Source organism: Asterias amurensis, chromosome 17, assembly GCF_032118995.1.
Source record: "Asterias amurensis chromosome 17, ASM3211899v1".
NCBI lineage: Eukaryota > Metazoa > Echinodermata > Asteroidea > Forcipulatida > Asteriidae > Asterias > Asterias amurensis.
Window position 1 is genome coordinate 1,474,954 of NC_092664.1, and position 22,539 is coordinate 1,497,492.

At 38.0% G+C, this 22,539-nt stretch overlaps 1 protein-coding gene across 5 annotated transcripts in view; it reads right to left on the reverse strand.

The window, feature by feature from the left end:
- The window catches only part of LOC139950010 (kinesin-like protein KIF13A), a 121,562-nt gene that overhangs the window by 71,446 nt on the left and 27,577 nt on the right, over positions 1-22,539 (reverse strand). For all 5 annotated transcript variants that reach the window (XM_071948632.1, XM_071948629.1, XM_071948631.1 and 2 more), the window contains exons 3-4: positions 15,299-15,311; positions 7,772-7,829 (exon numbers count right to left, since the gene is read on the reverse strand). In XM_071948632.1, the coding sequence (XP_071804733.1) occupies positions 7,772-7,829; positions 15,299-15,311 (71 nt within the window). The remainder of the gene's footprint in view (positions 1-7,771; positions 7,830-15,298; positions 15,312-22,539) is intronic.

Genomic DNA, 22,539 nt, shown 5'->3' on the forward strand with positions numbered 1-22,539 from the left:
GCAACAGCAGCTAAAAAGGGTAAAACAGCCTATAGTCCCAAACATATTGTATCAAAAAATATAAATGGGTACACAATTGCAGTGCAGACAGAATATTGTGATGCAACTTGGGTCTGCGCAAAATGCCACACGTTTGCTGTCACACTTTTGCTGTGTCAAACTCAAATGATTTTAATCACATTATTTCAGCATTTTAGTTTGGATTAACTTGCAGAAAATAAAATATGGCAAAAGATGAAACTGTTACAAGGAAGGTGTCCTTGTCACTCTAGCGATGAAATAACAGACCTGCAAGAGTTTTGGGTACATATAGTACATACTGGTACACAGTGTACACCACAAACAACCACTCTTCAAATAGAGAACAATAGTAAGACCTTCAAGCTGCACTGAGTAATGCTAAGTACTTGGATAAAAACTCTAATTACCAAGAACATCAGCAATTGCAAAACTTTATTACAAAGCAACACATTTCAGCTCTCCCATCTCCGCCACCAACATCCTACCCAATAAACATAAACAACCTCAACAATCCTACAGCTCAAGACTCAACAATCCTACAACTCAAGGCTCAACAATCCTACAACTCAAGGCTCAACAATCCTACAACTCAAGGCTCAACAATCCTACAACTCAAGGCTCAACAATCCTACAACTCAAGGCTCAACAATCCTACAACTCAAGGCTCAACAATCATGCAACTAAAGGCTCAACAATCCTACAACTCAAGGCTCAACAATCCTACAGCTCAAGGCTCAACAATCCTACAACTCAAGGCTCAACAATCCTACAACTCAAGGCTCAACAATCCTACAACTCAAGGCTCAACAATCCTACAACTCAAGGCTCAACAATCCTACAACTCAAGGCTCAACAATCATGCAACTAAAGGCTCAACAATCCTACAACTCAAGGCTCAACAATCCTACAGCTCAAGGCTCAACAATCCTACAACTCAAGGCTCAACAATCCTACAACTCAAGGCTCAACAATCCTACAACTCAAGGCTCAACAATCATGCAACTAAAGGCTCAACAATCCTACAACTCAAGGCTCAACAATCCTACAACTCAAGGCTCAACAATCCTACAACTCAAGGCTCAACAATCCTACAACTCAAGGCTCAACAATCCTACAACTCAAGGCTCAACAATCATGCAACTAAAGGCTCAACAATCCTACAACTCAAGGCTCAACAATCCTACAACTCAAGGCTCAACAATCCTACAACTCAAGGCTCAACAATCATGCAACTAAAGGCTCAACAATCCTACAACTCAAGGCTCAACAATCCTACAGCTCAAGGCTCAACAATCCTACAACTCAAGGCTCAACAATCCTACAACTCAAGGCTCAACAATCCTACAACTCAAGGCTCAACAATCATGCAACTAAAGGCTCAACAATCCTACAACTCAAGGCTCAACAATCCTACAGCTCAAGGCTCAACAATCCTACAACTCAAGGCTCAACAATCCTACAACTAAAGGCTCAACAATCCTACAACTCAAGGCTCAACAATCATGCAACTAAAGGCTCAACAATCCTACAACTCAAGGCTCAACAATCCTACAGCTCAAGGCTCAACAATCCTACAACTCAAGGCTCAACAATCCTACAACTCAAGGTTCAACAATCCTACAACTCAAGGCTCAACAATCCTACAACTCAAGGCTCAACAATCATGCAACTAAAGGCTCAACAATCCTACAACTCAAGGCTCAACAATCCTACAACTCGAGGCTCAACAATCCTACAACTCAAGGCTCAACAATCCTACAACTCAAGGCTCAACAATCATGCAACTAAAGGCTCAACAATCCTACAACTCAAGGCTCAACAATCCTACAACTCATGGCTCAACAATCCTACAACTCAAGGCTCAACAATCCTACAACTCAAGGCTCAACAATCCTACAACTCAAGGCTCAACAATCCTACAACTCAAGGCTCAACAATCATGCAACTAAAGGCTCAACAATCCTACAACTCAAGGCTCAACAATCCTACAACTCAAGGCTCAACAATCCTACAACTCAAGGCTCAACAATCATGCAACTAAAGGCTCAACAATCCTACAACTCAAGGCTCAACAATCCTACAACTCAAGGCTCAACAATCATGCAACTAAAGGCTCAACAATCCTACAACTCAAGGCTCAACAATCCTACAGCTCAAGGCTCAACAATCCTACAACTCAAGGCTCATAATCCTACAACTCAAGGCTCAACAATCCTACAGCTCAAGGCTCAACAATCCTACAACTCAAGGCTCAACAATCCTACAACTCAAGGCTCAACAATCCTACAACTCAAGGCTCAACAATCCTACAACTCAAGGCTCAACAATCATGCAACTAAAGGCTCAACAATCCTACAACTCAAGGCTCAACAATCCTACAACTCAAGGCTCAACAATCCTACAACTCAAGGCTCAACAATCCTACAACTCAAGGCTCAACAATCATGCAACTAAAGGCTCAACAATCCTACAACTCAAGGCTCAACAATCCTACAACTCATGGCTCAACAATCCTACAACTCAAGGCTCAACAATCCTACAACTCAAGGCTCAACAATCCTACAACTCAAGGCTCAACAATCCTACAACTCAAGGCTCAACAATCATGCAACTAAAGGCTCAACAATCCTACAACTCAAGGCTCAACAATCCTACAACTCAAGGCTCAACAATCCTACAACTCAAGGCTCAACAATCCTACAACTCAAGGCGCAACAATCCTACAACTCATGGCTCAACAATCCTACAACTCAAGGCTCAACAATCCTACAATCGTCTCCAAGACCCCAACCACCCAACTCAAGGCTAGAGTTCAATATTGATATGGACACTGTGTACCTGCGAATGAGGCAACCTCTCCCAGGCTTTACAGGAAGTTGTACTTCCATGGGCAGGAAGCCTCCTGACAGAGACAGGATGGAGCGGTTGCTCTGTGTAAACGATCAAAGGTTGCGATTGTCTCAGCTTGACCTAATGTCCAAAGGCTATGTACTCTTACTTTCAGATGTTAACAGTATTTGTAGTACAGATAAAAGCGGTACAAATTGTACTATAGATGATCTTACTGTAATGGTGAAAGTGAGTAGAGTAAAAGGGGGGTCTGAAAAAAAGAGTGATGATCTGACAGTGGCAAGGGGTGACGGTGTAGGTTAAAGGACGGGGAAAGACTCTGGTCCAAAAAGAGCTGCTCACACCTACGCACATACAAAGTACTTATTTTTGCCAACATCTGCTGGTTAGCCTGGTTTCTACTGCAAATATCTGGAATCTGAAGATGAAGTCAGCCAAGGGAACTTTCAGGACGTGTTGTTTGTTGATTCAAGCGCAGCTGCGTGTGAAATAAACTTTCACACTGGACATGTGACAACATAAAATATGGGGAGATTAACGAAGTTTGCAAAATGTTGAGGCATCTTTACCTTTTCTCTTTTCTGCCATGTGAACACCAAATAGAGCACATTTAACAAAGATGTTTGGATTTAACAAAGATCAGTGTTCAAACTTTAGAGCAACTCAACACACCTTTTCCCAATGGTGGCTTTAGACAAAAAGAGGATTTATTTTACCTAAAATGTTACATATATAACATTTATGCAGACACTCCAAGTTTTAACTTCTTGTTTTGTTTAGTCAATATTTGTTAGGGGGTTTAAGTATCACAATAGCTAATGAAACAAGGATATTGTCAGAACGTTTTGCATAGCAGGAACTTCTGAGGGTTCCAGTAAACCAAAGACTACAAGCTTGAAAGCTGTAAGGAATTAACCAAACTGAAACGTACAAAAATATACATGCAGTACAAATGCACTATTTCTCGTACAGAACTTAAATTTCATGCAAACATCCCCTCCCCCAACACACACGTTTGTAGATCCAGTAAATAAAGAACTTGTCTTTGTTCTTCCGCTGTTTGGACTTGAGAGAAGTCCCCATTGGTTTGGTACATGAAAGGGAAGCAGGGACGTCCCCACTCTGTTAGAGCTGGATCCCTTTTGTTTAAGTCCTTGGTTTGAATGGGCAGACATCCTAAGCAAACACCCAGTGTATAAACTCCTGCATTTAAGGATCTACCATTGTCCACCCATGTGGACACCTTGTGCCGGGACTCTGGCCCCAGACGATAGGAGCTGCGCACAGCAATGGAGGACCAACATGTTCGGAGGGCCATCATCCGATGCTCGCCATCGACTGAATGAATGAATTGTACCTCTTTCTTTGTAATTTTTGACAACAGCTTCCAACACACACTTTCCAACTGCTGACCTTTACCCAACCAGGTACATGTGGGTAAATGTCCTTGCTTTAGTTCGTACCTGGTTTGAATGAGTCTAAACCTACCCACATTACGCCCACACCCATTTATGCTGCATATGCATACAGTAAGAACCGCTTGGAGCACTTGACATTCATACGTGGTATGAATACTCCATATACAGAACCCAAGACCATTCAGCAAATAAATCAGGATGGGAAGGGGGGGGGGGGAGAATTGCAACCAAGACACACACAAACAAAGAATATGAGAAAGACAAATACCACATCATTGCTGATTCTGAACATTGAGTACTTGATGAGTAGCACTACATGTATCTCAAGATATTTGGCCCTAGATTTGTATCCCTAGTTAGAGGGCTCAATCTCAAGATTGAAGTCCTATTGGCATGCCAGAATATCTTATTTAGCAGGGCTTTTTGAATTATGTGAGCCAATTATATAGCACCTTTCATGTTTGAGGGTTTACAAGGTGCTGCAGCGCATTCAGCTGCCACTGCGAGAATCACTGGGGAAACTCCTTTTCTTAGGAATAAGCGTAACTAGGTTCATTTTACATGCATTGCACAACACACGGGAACAGCAGAGCTTGAATCAAGTGCACTAAACCACTCAGCTACGACAAACAGCAGCTCACAAAATGTCTGTTAAGGCTTAAAACAAATATAAATAAATGCTTATATCCCATTTTATAGACATATCTGTCAAGTGTCACGAATGAAACCAAGCCTTGATTATTCTAAACAACCAAAGGAGAAAGCAATCTCTGGAGACAACCAGCAAGTCCTACAGTCATGACGGTAATAACAAGAATGGCAAACTCTACAGTTCTTATTACACCTGCTGAAGTGATTAAGCTGATGAGCTTCGAGTCAACTCCTTCATTGGAGACTCATCCTTTGCTCGAAGCGACCTAATGAAAATATGTAAACTCTACTCTAATATGGAGACTGTAGGGTACATGGTGCGGATCTAAAAAGGCTGATTCAAACTGCAGCCATTACGAAAACGATAACGACGCAAAGAGAACGCATACTATTGGTTGAATTGCTCCACGCCATATCTGCACACGCTCATTCAACCAAGAGAATGCGTTCTCTTAGCGTCGTGATCGTTATCGTTTTCGTTATCGGGGCCTGTGTGACTGGGCCTTAACTCTACTCTTCTTGATACTTGGCTTCAACTCATTTAGAGATTGTCTTTACATGGTGTTACCGCAAACCTTTCCATATCGTATTTCCTCTATGCAAAGACTTAAATCCAACTCTACTCTTGTTGATATTTGGCTTCAATATCTACTATGTAGATGGATATCCCTAACTCAGACCTGGAGGACTGTAGAAATATCCTGACAGATAGAGCTTTGTCGATCAATGATTGCAACGAGCACAAAATCAATACATGTTTAATGACAAGAATAATTACCAGAAATGTCTGTTCAATCAAATAGACAGTTTGCTTTTCTTTAATTGAAGGGCATGAAGGGTTGGGACGTAAATGCATACATGGACTACTCTATAATGGAAGCCAAATAAAAAAAGAGTGATTTATCGTTCAAGACAATGTCTGATGTGCCCATTTTGGAGGTGGGGGTTCTAGTAAGTAGTTGTTGCAGGTGATTGAAGGTATTGATAGCTAGATAGATAAAATGGTTTATTAAACAACTGTCCTGGCAGCACAAAGGCTAAATTACAACAATTTAACATTTTTTACAAAAAATACAAATAAGGGAATAAAAGAGTAGGCGACGAGTTCTTAAATGGCTGTTTAAAACAGTAGGGTCAAGGCCGTGTGAGGGCGAGGGCCTTTATCGCAGGGCCACGACCCTGCAAGGTTTTAAATGGCCGTTTAAGAACGAGTCACTACTCTTTTATTCCCATTCATAAATGCCCTTATGTTTAAACACCGCCACGTGATGTGCTCTCAACCAATAGGAACAGCGAAACTGTGTGGGGTATTTATGACTGCGAATTCCCATTACCTCACAGCACTTTTAAAATGACAAAAAATAAATAACCAAGGAACAGTTGGATGTTAGCAACAAAGCAGTAGTTTACAAATCTTGCTAAAATACAATAAAGAGGCATGTTTATCACACATGTTGAATACAAGTCCTTTCTACTAAATACAAGAAAGTCCTCTATAGACCCATTGCATATGACGTCACACTCTCAAAAAGGAGGCAGATCATTGGACAATAGCTGTTCTCTGTGCGTAAAAACGTGCGTGTGTCCTCAGCATACCTGTAGCAGTTCGCGTTATGCAAGGGGGAGCTATTGATTTCTTACACACTACAGAACATGCCTCAAACAATGCACGTAATTTTGGGTGGCAATTGTGCATGTTTGTATACGATTTGGACACTCAAAATGACACCCAGAATAGGCATATGTGAGTACGCTGCGCGTATTGCAAGGGGTCTATACACAACACGATAATGTTTTTACAAGCCAAAGTGTATCAATACAGACTATTCCTATTAGCATGTATATTGCTTTTGTAGTCGCAGCTATTCCACTTAATATAACTTGTAGTGTGACAGTCAACCAGGTTTAACCATGTCCTAAGATTACAGATTATATTAGTACATCCACAGGTGGTGTTTGCAATATTGGGAATTGTGTTTATGAGCTCATGTAAGGAACAACTGTTTCATTGCTAGTCAGCTAGTGCTGATAACAAGGCTGAGACAACAGCAAGGGTGCATTGAGACAAAATACTGCGCTGGATAACACTTGATTGCAATTTAAAGACACTGGACACTATTGGTAATTGTCAAAGATCAGTCTTCTCACTTGGTGTATCTCAACATGTGCATAAAATAACAAACCTGTGAAAATTTGAGCTCAATTGGTCGTCGAAGTTGCGAGATATTAATAAAAGGAAAAAACACCCTTGTCACACGAAGTTGTGTGCTTTCAGATGCTTGATTTCGAGACCTCAAATTCTAAATCTGAGGTCTCGAAATCAAATTCATAGAAAATTACTTCATTCTCGAAAGCTACCTTACTTCATAGGGAGCCAAATCTCATGTTTTATACTATCAACAGCTCCCCATTACTCGTTAGCAAGTAAGGTTTTATGCTAATAATTATTTTGAGTAATTACCAATAGTGTCCACTGCCTTTAACTGTTGCAAACTCCTGTCAAAAAGTTAGGCAAACTCTTGACACACAATGTCTGCAAGCATATATTATTATGGAAATATTGACTGCTACGAGGGCACCATTAAAATTATAGGCCCAAGGTGATGTCAAAACCATGACTATGCCCGAAGCGAAGGCTATTTCCACGACTCCATTTCTGACCAATCAGATTAGAGGAGGTATATAAACATGATTACTGTACCTGCATGAAAACCATTTCAATATTCCATCAATTTCATTTTCATAATGAAGGTTTTTAAAAAGGAATAGGAAAGGAAAACAAATTGGACAAATATTCATCCTGAGAAGGTCGTCAACTGCCAATAACCTACCTGCAAATTTGGGATTCCTTTCATCCGTGGACAGGAAACAGTGGTCAAAGGCAAATGTCTGGCAAAAGAAAGAAAAAAATGAAGATAAACAATGGAGACAGGAAATGTTTGACAAAGTCAAGGGACATACTTTCTATGGTCGGTCATCAGAGATTCCTAAGGGCTAGCTAGCCTAGAGGGATATGACTCCCTCTAGTATCTAACCAAGCTGGCACCTGCTAATATTGATCACGTTCACATAATCTTACCAATGACTACAAAATTACAAGAGTTTTTTATGCTAATTTGTGTTAAAAAATATATATATTTGACTTTAAACATTACAAATACACATCCATACAAACAAGTAATTTCAAAATGCAACAAAAAAGAAAAGAATTTGCAAATATTATACAATAAGAAGTTGTAAGAATGTTCAGCCGAGCAGCGTAGTGGCAACTACCCACTCATTGCATAGGTATCGCACATGTTTAGAATACAAACAAGTTTCTTTGAACACAGCTGCATGGTTCAGTAATAAGTTGTAGGTAGTCTCGCTTCTTGTTAAACTAACCAGTTCACATTTTAAGTAGGATTTGAAATTTTTGCATGGTGGAATTACGATATGGAAAGGTTTGCGGTAACACCATGTAACGATTATCTCTAATGAGTTGGGGTGGTTCTGAAAAGAACCATTGGTTTCAACTTGACGTTTCGATCAGTATGCTCTGATCGTTTTTTTTTTTTTGTAGTAAGTCTTATATATATATTTTTTTAAAGGGTTTTCATGCTAATTTGTTCGAAAAAATACATATTTGACCATAAACATTACAAATACACATCCATACAAAAAGTTATTTCAAAATGCAACAAAAAAGAGGAGAATTTAAAAATCATACAATAAGAAGTTGTATGAATGTTCAGCATAAAAATTTATATAAAAAGAAATAGAAAAGGATTAGACATCTACATGTATCTGTATCTGTTGGTTATAATCTAAAGTAAAAAATGTGACTCTAAATGTCACTACATATAACAGCATGCACAATCCTTGTCATATGATTGCTGTTTATCCGAGGGCGGCGGAGGGCTTTACCATTTCATAGCTGGAGGGGTGTTGTGTTGAAAGAAATCATTTAACAATTATAATTTCTGCATTTATTTTACTTTTTGAGCAAAAAGTGATGATGTTTTTGACCGAAAAGGTATTTATGAATTGGAATCAAAGTGTGTTGAATCGGTTTTCAACTAGTGGTTTAAACCCGCTGAGGCCTGGTTCTTTATAATTTACCTCGACTTCGTCTTGGTAAAATTATCAAGAACCAGGCCTCATGGGATTAAATCACTAGTTGAAAACCTCTTCACCACACATTGATTCCCTTATTATATAGCCATGTACACACTGCCATGACACTCCAGAATTTAATATTGGAGTCCAATTTGGATAAATATAGAACACTTGGCAGAGTCATTTCCAAATTTATCAGTTTGCAGATCCGTTTGTCCCAATGAGGCAAGGTCGGGTCACTGTGGACAAGGTTGATGTCTACATAGAGTCATTCACGTTGTTTAGAAAGATGTCATTTTTATTTATTGTTTTCATACAGTAGGGTGAATGAGTTTCTATTCTTTATTTTGAAAAGGATCTATTTATATAAGTTGCCAACTTTGATTTTGACTGTTGTGTTTCCAATTGAGCAAGGGCTGCTCAACCCTTGCTCAATCTTCAAACCCTTGCTTTGATTCCCACTGCTTTCTGCCTCTCTATTTTCACCTCATTCCACGTGACAGCCTGTTACACCACCAACCTCTTTATGTGTATTGTCATTTAGCCTTTAAGAAAGTAGACTTGGCTCAAACATCGGGCTATTTTTATGCGGTTTTCAACAGAAAATCCCTAAATGGGTGGTTGCCACTGATTAAAGATGAGAGATGAGGAATTTGAACAAGTGGACTGAGCCAACCGTGCAAATAATCACATAGGAAGGTTTGGAACGTCTTTGCCTTCGCTGGGCTTTCCACCTGATGAGAGGAGCCAGTCAAGTGACGGCAACTAAGTGAATTAAAAGAGTGCTCCAGTACAGTTCCCTTTCAAGAGAGACATCTTAATAGATGTTAAATTGGATCGGGGATAAAAAACAATCATTTTGGTTTTTACCCATACACCGATGTGTGTTAGCACTGTATACTCAGTACTTACCCGAGTTCTGTGAATAAAATCACAGGCAAATTACTTGGGTGGGATTCGAACCCAAGAGAGAGACGTCATTATCCGAAACTGCTTTGTTTTGTGTGATACATGTAGATGATTTGACATTATAATGAATGATGAGGCATGGGACATTCATAGTATGACCAACCAGGTAAAATATTGTCAGAGGGGAATCTCACCAGTCATTAAATAGGCACATCTTATTCAATGGTGGCGGTCAATGCTTATAAACATGTGTAGATATAACACCACAAAATGAACAAATTCCATATTTTTGACATGGGAGATGGTATAACTATTGTTTGTTCCCCAATGTCATAAACAATCCACATTTAGTCCAACAGTCCAATCAGTCTTTAAAGACACTGGACACTATTGGTAAATGTCAAAGACCAGCCTTCTCACTTGGTGTATCTCAACAAACCTGTGAAAATTTGAGCTCAAAGGGTCGTCGAAGTTGCGAGAGAATAATGCAACCTTCTCGTTGCACAGGTTGTGTGCTTTCAGATGCTTGATTTCAAGACGGACGTCAAAATCAAATTCTGAGGTCTCAAAATCAAATTCGAATATTTAAGTGAGAAATTACCTCTTTCTCAAAAACTACGTTACTTCAGAGATAGCCAATTCTCACAATGTTTTATACTATCAACAGCTCTCCATTACTCAATACCAAGTAAGGTTTTATGCTGATAATTATTTTGAGTAATTACCGTACCGATAGTATCCACTGCCTTTAATAGAATAATGACACCTGAGATAGATAAAGTCAATCCAAATGCGTATTTCAAAAAGTGACACTTGAGTAGTACATTCTGTTTAAATGGATGGTACACGTTTGGTAATTACTCAAAACAAATATTAACTAAAAAACTGACTTGGTAACAGGCATTTGAGAGCTGTTGATAGTATAAACCATTGTGAGAAATGGCTCCCTCTGAAGTAGCATAGATTTTGAGAAAGAGGTAATTTCTCACTAAAATAAAAAAAAGACTTCTAGCCAAAAGTCTTTTATACCTATCTGAAATCACACAAATTCGTCCAACAACGGTATTTTTTCTCTCATCATTTTCTCGCAACTTCGATGACCATTTGAGCCCAAATTTTCACAGGCTTGTTATTTTATGCTTATGTTGGGAAACACCAAGTGAGAAGACTGGTGTTTGACAATTACCAAACGTGTACCTTCCCTTTAAATGCTTCTACTGCACAATGAGCAAGTGCCCTTTAACCAGCCCCCAACACACACACACACTGCTATTTCCTATCTGGATACACCGTCTTGTACAGTTTGGCAATGACCCCCAAGATGTGCTCATCCCACATTGCAGATCACGTTCGCCAAATTATCAATTCCGAAACAGCCTCCAGCAAAAATGGACAAAGAGAGAAAGCCGACATGGAAACTCGCCAAAGAAGGGAGGGAAAAAAAAAGACTCAATAAATTAATAGAAAACTAGAGGAATGAAGGCTGGAGGTTAAGGCTGCCTCTTAAGAATTGGAAGGAAAATGACAGAATAAATAATGGTGAATGAGTTTGATAGATGAGGGATTTTGTTGTAAAGAGCCAAGACGTATCTTGGATGTAGAAGACTATCAGACACTGGTGCAGTAGAGGTGAAATGTAAGAAGAAACCTCAGGGATGACAAGCTTAATCTCTGGGATCTGAGCGTCTATTGGACGCTCCTTAGGGTCAATGTTCTCATAATATCAATTTGTTTATGTTGCGTAAACAATGTAAAGTTAACGATGATTACTCAACTAGGTCTAAAAAATAATGCATTCAAATTCTAGTAGAAATTGGTAGCCAATCCAAGATAAAACATTATGACTGCTTGTTCAAGTTCAGTGATTCGGTCATAGGATGGTCTATTACATAGTACGTGTGAAGTACATCATTACACACCGAAAATAATCTATTAAATGTTGTATTTCATGAAGTACATTTAAACTGCAAAGTAATCCCAATTTGGTGGGCACACAGTTCTGTAACTATTCCCCTATATAAAATACAGTTGCTATTTAACAATCACCATTATTAGCAAATATTAGCATTCAGTGTTAAAATATGTTTAGTTTAGTTATCCTCTTGAAAGCCAACTTGAATGTGGTTTTGATTGGTCGAATTATAGCAGCAAGAGGTGTAATGTAAACCTATATCTTACGGTCCATGTTACACCCTGCGTATTGCACTCTTCTAACTCTGCTTATTGAGCTATTTCAGCTGTAGCCTACCATGGGACGCAGAAGCACTTGAAGGGTAAATATCATTCCATGCAGATTAACTCTTTTAAAGACACTGGACACCTTTGGTAATTGTCAAGCCCAGTCTTCTCACTTGGTCTCAACATAATGCACAAAATAACAAACCTGTGAAAATTTGAGCTCAATTGCTTTGGTCGTCGAAGTTGCGAGATAATAATTGGAGAAAAAACACCCTTGTTACACGAAGTTCTGGCTTTCAGATGCTTGATTACGAGACCTCACGTGTGGAGTCTCAATATCAATTCAAATATTTTACTGAGAAATTACTTCTTTCTCAAAAGCTAACTTCAGAGGGAGCCGTTTCTCTCAATGCTTTATACTATCAACAGCTCTCCACTATTCCTTACCAAGTAAGTTTTTATGCTAACAATTATTTTGAGTAAATATTAATACCAATAGTGTCCAGTGCCTTTAACTGGCATTTAGGCTTCCTTGTATGAAGTCACCAAAAGGTACATTCTCTATGACAAGTACATAACCTACATGTACCAGTACAGCGCATAAATTTATATTTTTACATAGTTTTTAACGATTCCTGTAAGTGGCGGCTTTCCGCTGTTGGATGTCAATAAATAAATTTAAAAAATAAAACGACTCAAAATCAAAGCTCAGTTAATACTTCCTGCAAATACGAATGCCATACAAATGTTGACGTCACAAATTCGCAACAAATACTTTGCAGGGGTTGGACTGTGCTCAACTCTCGTGCGAATATCACAGCGAAAACAGAGTTGTGACGTCAAATTTACGTCATGCGTCAAATTCGCATCACCTTCACATTCGCAGGAACTATGAACCGGGCTTAAGGCAACTATTTTCACACAAAAAACTGAGCCTCCTATTATAGACTCAATGGGTGGGTTCTGCCTTGGAAGGCAATTTGCAAACCCCTCGAAACTTTTTATCTCCCCCCTGATGGAAATTAGGAGAAAGTGAGCCACGGAAAAGAGATTACTTGCTGGAGGGAAAGGCCAGTTGATGTGGGTGAGACGGCCAAATATTAGGTTAACATTGGACAAGGATGCATTGAGTACAGCCTTCTGCTCTACAATTGGATTTGCTCAATATAATTTGTAAATATGAAATTACCATATTGGCTTTAAAAAATTCGAAGCAGGTGAAGTGCATCTTCATTAAATTTATTTTTATTATTAGTTAATTTATTTATGTATTTGTTAATTCGTCGGAAGCATCACAGGAAAAAGAACATCAGGATTTATTAGCAAAACTGGTTTTGAAAAAAAACATACATTGACAAAAAATTGATAAAATCCTTGTCGAAGCTGGACTTGTGGATTTCTAGTTTGTTCTGCGTGATGGTGGTCCGAACGTCTTTTCTTAAAATAATATACCTGTGAAAATTTGAACTCAATTGGTTGTCAAAGTTGCGAGAGAATAATGGAAGAAAAAACACCATTGTGGCACAAGTTATGTGCTTTCAGATGCTTGATTTTTAGACCTCAAAATCTAATTCTGACGTCTTGAATTCAATTTAGTTATTTCACTTTTAGTGAGAAATTACTTCTTTCCATAATATAATTTTTAAAAATACACAAAAAAAAACAAAAAACGATACTTCAGAGGGAGCCATTTCAATGTTCTATACAATCAACAGCTCTCCATTGCTCGTTACCAAGTAGGTTGTTATGCTAACAATTGGTGTATTGCAATAGTTTTTACATCATGTTTTGAAGAGAGTAGTCTGTCTACATTTGAGGGAGGGAGGGGGAGGAAGTGCTTCAGAGTAACTTTGATATTCCTCATCCCCTTTTATGATAATCGAATGTGTACTATTCAATTCAATTCATGTAATTATGCAAACATTGAATTTATGAGAATAAACTATAACTGAATATGAGTTGACTGCATTAGCATACACTGTGCTACTGCTTCCCATACATACACATAATTAGGTCCCGAGGACAAATTTACAACAACAAAAACGATTACACAAAACAATTTTTCAATTTGATTGATGTTCAAGGTTTCAACCTTATTCAGAATGTTCTAGTTTATTAAAGATAATCTAAAACAATTCTTAAAAGAGTTGAAATAACATGTATAGTCGGTGTGGAAGACTGCTGTGCTAAAACACAATGACTTTACAACCATTAAACGCATTGCAGTAAATGCGTGTATTGCGTTTTCATCTTCCAGTACGCCCTAATCCACCAATCAGGTGCTCGAATTGGAGTGTGATTTAAAAAGCTTTATATAACACCCAAGCAGATCCTTGTCATTTGATTGGAGGATTGTCCGTCACGTGATAGCAAATAAAAGTACCATTGCACCCTGAGTCACTCACCGTGCTTTTTCGTTCCTTCCGAAAAGTACCATTGCACGCTGGCAGCGTGCAATGGTACTTTTCAGATGGAACGAAAAAGCCGAGTAAAAACATCACTGCGTGCGCGTGTCTTTGGTAACGCAGCAGGTGTTACTGCAAGAAGGCATAGTAAAATTACTAGCATTTGGCTTCTACAGTTGAAATTGTTTGTTTTGAAAGTTGTATCTTTCAATCAAAATGACAAAGATCTACTTGGATGTTATATAAAACAAATAATGAATGTTTTTCATTCGTGCAATGGTGCGAACATGTTCATTCGTTGAAAGCTGGAATGTTCCATTCAACTCGGCTCCACCTCGATGAATAGAACATTCCATCTTTCAACTCATGAACATATTCGCACCATTGCACTCATAAACATTCATTATGTGTATAACAACCTATTCCAAGTTTTTGTATTGCACTCTGCGTGAGTGTCAATGCGTCATGCTTCACATACAGTCAGTGCAAAAGTTACATTCCAAAACTTTGCGCGTGCAAAATCAAAACCAAAAAGACAGCCAAACCTCATTGACTTAATGAGGCTGGAAGATAAATACAGCCGAGTTGGATATGGGACGCAGAAGCGCTATATTTTGTTGTATTCCACTCGCGCTTTTGTGATAAATTACACAGGATAATATACATAGCAATTAGGATTTCAAAGTCCAAACGCATGCATACACACCAACAGATGCCCTATGGCTTGTGACAGTATACAGTATCATAAATCATTTGAGTTAAACCCACCTTTGATGATTTCCTATATTCCAGAGAAGAGGATCACGGCACATGCAAAGAGAAGAAAAATCAACAACAATATTTAGCAATCAATGTCAACATATTGGGATGAAATAATATATAATAGTGTTGATGAGTTGACCAAATCAGATTGTATTAAAAAAGCTTAGAATCTACTAAAAATTGACAACATTTTCTGTATTCTATGAAAATTTAAAAACATTCATTTGAAAAAACAACCACCACAGTTCATTCAATAAGTATTCATATATCCCTTGCATTTTGCAATTGTTTGAATAATTGTACTGCATACGATGTAGCTTATGCATGGTGGCACATGTGTACATGTGTACTGTGTACTGTGTATCATGTACATGTACAGGAGCAGGTATCGTGTTATCATTAAACAGCTACCTGAGCGGAATGTTTATTAACGGAATTATCTTTTTAACAGAATTACGCGTCAAAGGACAATGCCGCTGACGTCATTTATGGGAGTTTGCTTTGTTATACCTCCACGCTACAACAAAGCGACTTTACAAATTGGAGCTCCCAACTATGACGTTTTGATAGTGATTACGTAACGGAGCTTTTCGCAAATCTCTCAGAAAAGCGCTGGATAAGGGTACTCGAAATTATTGTTTTTTTACACAATTAAAATCTATTTATAATCATATGACTCGATTTCCTTATTCATTGAAAACATTTTAAATGAAATTCAGCAAAGTTCACGACTTGACATTTTCGTTCACGCAGGTTTTTAAAACCCGCAGTGAATGGCATCAAACTATCTAGGGTCATGTCCATCGATTTTTATTATCCTAAATAGTTTTAAATGAAACTTGTGAAATTTTAACATTTGAATTAGTCCCAATCCAAATTGAGAATCAGAACTACGGTACAAAGTAGGAAGCCTAATCCCCCAGTGCAATTTATGAAAATGTTTGTAGTTATGGTTTTATTTTGATTGCAATTTCAGCTCCGGTAATCAGAACACTAATCCCATTGGTGGGCTAAGAAAACAATCCAAAGCTCACTGATTGAGAGGGGAAAAAGAGGGGGAAAAACTACAGTGGAGCATGGAGGAATATGGGAAAACTTGGGTTATTTTATTTTGTTATAAATCAGAGAGAGCTTTTCTGCATTAGAGAGCTTTAGGTCATATTTCAACTGCAAGTAAGAAGTCGGTAAAATGATAAACTCTAAAGAAAAGCTGCTATATTTGAAAGAAAAAAAGACTGCTGCCCAAAGTTCAACATGAATAGCATCCCTTTCTGCCCCTTTAACATACATCTGGAGACAAGTTTGGCACCAATATTTCTAGCAGTCTCACACGCCTAACCCTTTAAATCAATAGCTGGCCACCAATGGAAATAGAGAAGCAACCTTGTCCTCAGGGTAACTAGTAGGGATCTCATTACCACTGCACTGTATACTGCAACTAACCTCCTTCTCACAACACCCATACATGTTTTATCACAGATGACAGAAATGAAAGTCTTTTAAAGAGAAGGTACACGTTTGGTAATTACTCAAAACAAATATTAACTTAAAAACTGACTTGGTAACGAGCATTGGAGAGCTGTTGATAGTATAAAACATTGTGGGAAACAACTCCCTCTGAAGTAACGTAATTTCTGAGAAAGTTGTAATTTCTGACTAAAATATTAGAAGACTTCTAGCTAGAAGTCTTTTATTCTTATCTGAAAGCACACAAATTCTTACAACAAGGGTGTTTTTTCTCTCATCATTTTCTCGCAACTTTGATGACCAATTGAATTGAGTCCAAATTTACACAGGCTTGTTATTTTATGCTTAAATGATGGGTTACACCAAGTGAGAAGACTGGTCTTTGACATTTACCAAACGTGTACAGTGCCTTTAATTGGCCGCCTGTCTATATTGCTTCAACGAGGGATTTGCTTTGGCTCCAAGTGTACTAGCCAACAGATTTTATTGGTTCATAGCATTGACGCTTCATACACATTCTGAAAGAATTCACAAGCATTTGTAGAAACTTATTGCTTTATTCCAATGATTCAATTGCCGATTCAATTGCAAATTAAAATCCATTCAGTTACTTCCTAAACAGTATGACATATCAAACAAAAAATTCCAACAAGGGATTGGGGGGGGGGGTCAGCAGGTTATTTTTAGCTGATCCATCAAAGCATTTAGTGTATGGATAAATTTCAATCAATTAAATACCATTGCAATGCGTACTATTTGTACATGTGATATTGTGTTCACTTTCAACAATGGGTTAAGGCAACTCAAGGATTTCGGATACAACAGCTGGTTTCAAGCAAGTGGCATTTCTACCTGGGTTTTTTATTTTATTTTTTATTTTTTATTTTTTTTTGTTAGACAGCAAACAACATTCCATTAACATCACTTTATTACATAAAATGTTCACTGAGATTGATTAATACGCTGCATACTAATTTTAGCATTTTTCCTGTTGTCAATTAATTAAGTCCTGCCAGGCATGATATATAGCTCTTGAAAAAATGATGACAATAATTTTTGTGACATTGTTTTACTAATTTCTCAAAAATCTACAGCACCTCAGCAAGTAATATAAAAGGGAAGCTTTCTACTATCATTATCTTTAAACTGTGTTAGTTTAATGTAAATCTGTGGACATTGTGTTTTGTGTTACAAAAAGTACCCAGATCCATGAACAGTGGTGACCTGACTCGATAATAATTCCAAACTGGAAGTTCCAGTAAAAAATCAATTCACCCAAACTCCTATATACATTTAAATACTGAGCTTTGCTAGCTTTTCATTTACATGTACAGGTGTTTTCTTAAACAACCACTGTTTGTGGTTTTATAACAATTATTATATGCCTAGTGTAAAAATAATATTTTGGGCAAACACATTCATTTAAAGCAATTGTCCAAGTGATTTTAAAAAGCAAACATACAAAATACATGCTTTTCTGAACTTGGGCCCAGGTTACAAGTACATTTTTATTCAAATCCAATTTTGGTCCATATACTTCAATAACAATAATAACTAATTTTGTATATAGCGCATTTCACAATAACCGTCTCAATGTGCTTTACATGAGTGCCCTAGTCATTTGCCCAATATCATTCCTTTAATCTTTCTCAGCTCCCTTGGGAGTATACAACCTATTGTGGGCAACCATAGCGCTCCAAAGGCTTTTTCATACACATTACAATATCAACCTCTACCCTCACAGGTACCCATTTACCCCTGGATGGAGAAAAGCAATCATAGTAACGTATCTTGCTCAAGGACACAAGTGTCGTGACCGGGATTCGAACCCACACTGTCATAACTTAACCACCAGAACGTGAATTTGATGCTCTTAACCACTGAGCCATGACACTCAATTATGTTAACCATCTAAGCGTGACTTGATTGAGCATCTGGGTCGTCTGTGACTACTGCACAAACCTATTCTGACCCTTCTATAGGACATCTAGACCACACTCTTATTTAAAATGAAGCTACAGCCTCACCTACAAAGACAGACAGAATGACTTCTCACTTGTGCAAATTTGTGTGTACACTTTGTCTGTGCTAAGCTTACTCTATTTGCACAGCAAGCCATAATTTAATTTCTGGAGTGATATCAAACATGGGTCTCAATTCTTGTTTGATTTCCACAGAGTCTGTGAATTGCTTGTCAGAAAACAATCAACTGATTGTTTGCTTTCAGCAGGAGCTTTTGTTGACGGTGTTGTGTTACTTTCCTCAAGATATGTTTGAGGAAGGATACTAACTGTAGCAGAGGGTCTTGTTGAGGGATAGAGGTTTGTGCTACATATCATTAGAAGGTTCTCTAGTTATATCACTCTAAAGGACATCAAGTGTCTCAGTCTTAGAATCGTTTAAAGACACTGGACACTAATGGTAATTACTCAAAATAATTGTAAGCATAACGAGCAACGGAGAGCTGTTGATAGTATAAAACATTGTAAGAAACCGCTCCCTCTGAAGTAACGTAGTTTTTGTGAAAGAGGTAATTTCTCGCTTATTTCTCAAGTATTTGAATTGAATTCGAGACCCCAGCCGAGGTCTCGAATTCAAGCATCTGAAAGCACACAACTTGTGTGACAAGGATGTTTTTTCTTCCATTATTCTCTCTCAACTGCGACGACCAATTGAGCTCAAATGTTCACAGGTTTGTTATTTTATGCATATATGAACTTATTTTGTGCCATCCAGTTACAAATATCTTCAATGCAATTTTCCAGCTTGGTCAATGCACTATTCCAGCTAGATGGTATACTCATAACACAATTTGTGTGCCACCTGTCTAGGAGACGCCTGACAGTCCATGCTTGTTTGTGTTTTTAATTGACACTGTACAAAACAAACATTTGAGGGCATACAAAGGAACCTTGCAGCCCGCCCTGATCGAGCCTACAGACTGTTTACGGGCTGCTTCTGGTTCTTCAAGTATGAAACGAACCAATCGGGAGCCGCTCTATGACACTGTTTTGTGTTTTTAGTCTTTCACGCAAAATATTGTGGACTTGTGTGTCAACGTAGGTCTCAAGAGACAAGGACAGTTTTTGACATGATATTAAATCGTTGGTAATTAAAGGAACACGTTGCCTTGGATCGGTCGAGCTGAAAAGTGTTTGAAACCATTTGTTATAAAATGCACATGATTAGAAAGATATTTTAAAAGTAGAATATAATGATCCACACAAACTTGTCTCGAAATTGCACGGTTTTCATTTTACCTCGTCGACTAACACGGTCGGCCATTAAAGGGAGTCAAATTTTTGACTCCAATTAAATGGCCGACCGTGTTAGTTCGCAAAGTAAAAGGAAAACCCCGCAATTTCGAGGCAAATTTGTGTTGATCATTGTATTCTACTTTTAAAACATCTTTCCAACCACATGCATTTTATAACGACCGTTTGTTCGCGGGTAGGTCACTTCTTTTATCTTCACCTTTTGGGTTTTTTGTAGACCGAGAAAGTCGGCTACAACATCATCTGATAGTCTGTTTCTATCACTAACTTGTATAAATTTACGTAAAGTCAAGAAACAAAATCACTTTTCTGCTGCCACTTTCGCTCCCGATCTATGATGCCACTATCGAAGGAACGAGCATATTTCCTAAATGTTGGTCTTCGTCCATTGTTCACACTCCACCAGTGGTGTTCACTGGAGTGAGCAAGCTTACGTAATACATACAAACAATTGACTTAAAAATTAAACAATATCGCGCCATTCGTGCGAAATAATGGAGCGATTTTAACAATAGCATGACGTCACAGGTGTGGGTTAAGTCGCACAATGCCCTCGGTGAACTCGCCATTCGTGGGTAAGAATGGCCCTCGGGCTTCGCCCTCGGGCCATTCTTACCCACGAATGACGCGCACCTCAGGCATTATCCTATACATAAAGTTTCTTTCATTTATTTGTTTAATCTGGCCATTTTCTTTTTGCTTTGGTGTTTTTTGTATATTTGTCATTGCATTGTTTGTTTGTATGTAAATTGTGAAGCGCTCCGATCTTTGTGGGGCGTATATAAATGCTTATTGTATTGTATTATTGTATAAGTATTTATAGACACAATTTCAATGTAGGTTTTTCTTCTTGTTCCGTTTTTTCGTGTCCTTCGTCATTTCTGGTCAGACTGATTTAAGTATCATGGCTTCAAGCTCAATATTCGTCTGGCAGTTTTTCGTCGTGATGTTAATTTGTGGTGTTTTTAATGACATTTATGCACACCCTGATGGCAGCTCCACGAATCACTAGATCTGCTAGTATGCTCATTGGTATTCCTGTAAAAGACTTAGGTTCCATCTACGAGGCAGCTCTAGTGTCAAAACTCAAAAGTATACAACTTGATAATACCCACCCACTTCATACACTTTTTGTTTTTAATAAGTCTGGGAGATTGCGTCAACTCAAATCCAACACTAATCGTCATCGTCTCTCCTTCTTACCCAGTGCAATTTCCTATTTTAACAACAATTTTATTAAATGACTTGCTTCATACTTCCCAATCCATGTCTCCTACGGCCTCTCCCTCGTTCCCATGTATTGTCTTCCCACCCCTCCCCACCCTTCCTTCTCTCCTTTTCCCATCCCCTTTCCTTTCCAAGTCATCCTTAGTTTAGTTTCTGTTTTTTATGTATATTTTAATTCTGATGTATTTTAAAACTATTTATTTGTGCAATGTGATATTTTTATTATATTGTTGCTGTTTTAATGTCTACGGTTCATGTGTTTTGTGATATTTTTAATGACTGTATTTTAATGTGCATATTCGGGGAAGTGATTTTCATGCTGGGCATGACGAATAAAAAAATCTAATCTAATCTAAATTGAGACACGAGACTAGAAAATAATCAAGTCTTTATTGTAACTTCAAAATTATGAAGCATTTCCACACAAAAATTAATCATTTTGTGTGTTTTGATTGTTTTCATTATTTTACGTGCATGTATTACTCATTCCCAGATAGTTTGCCTTGAAACTTGAATAGATGTAAACTCCTTTAATCAAATGCATGACTAATAACATTGAAGCCTACATCAAACGATGCTCTAATAATTGCAGCTAGAATTTCTCCGTCCTCTCCCATCACACAGCACCAGGGGAAGCATCTTGTAGACAGTGGCCTAACATCTCTATTGTTTGTTACAGGGACAGGATAATGCTAGCTAGACACAAGGTCAATTATTGGAAATGTCAAATCACAATTTAATTACATTGAATATGAACTGTCTCCAATTTCCACAGCAACCATGCTTCACGTAGTGTAGGCCTACATGTAAAACATGACAAATATTTTGTCATTTCTATACTTCAACACTACACTGTAACAAAAGATGCTCATTCTTAACAGTCAATCAAGTTTAGTTTTGCCTTTCACAAACATCAGGCCTGTGAGTATACCCTTAACAAAAGAGCTGAAACACTACATGATTTAAGAATGATCGTGTAACGTCCAGTTTGCACTCGTTTTTATTTACACTGGTTGAATTGGGGCACCCATTAATCCAGTAACTAAGCTTATCCCACATTGTTGTAAGTGTACATTATTGTTGCCATTGTTGAATTGAATTGAATTGTATATCTGACTAGTCCACATGTTTTATGAGTTGTAATGTTTTGTAAGCATGTAATTTTTACAACAACCCCATAAAGTCAAATTATTACCCGCGTCTCGTGCAGAGCGCTTGTGGCTACCGATGATACCAGCACGTAGGCCTACATTGACTTTGCTGAAGACTTGAGAACAG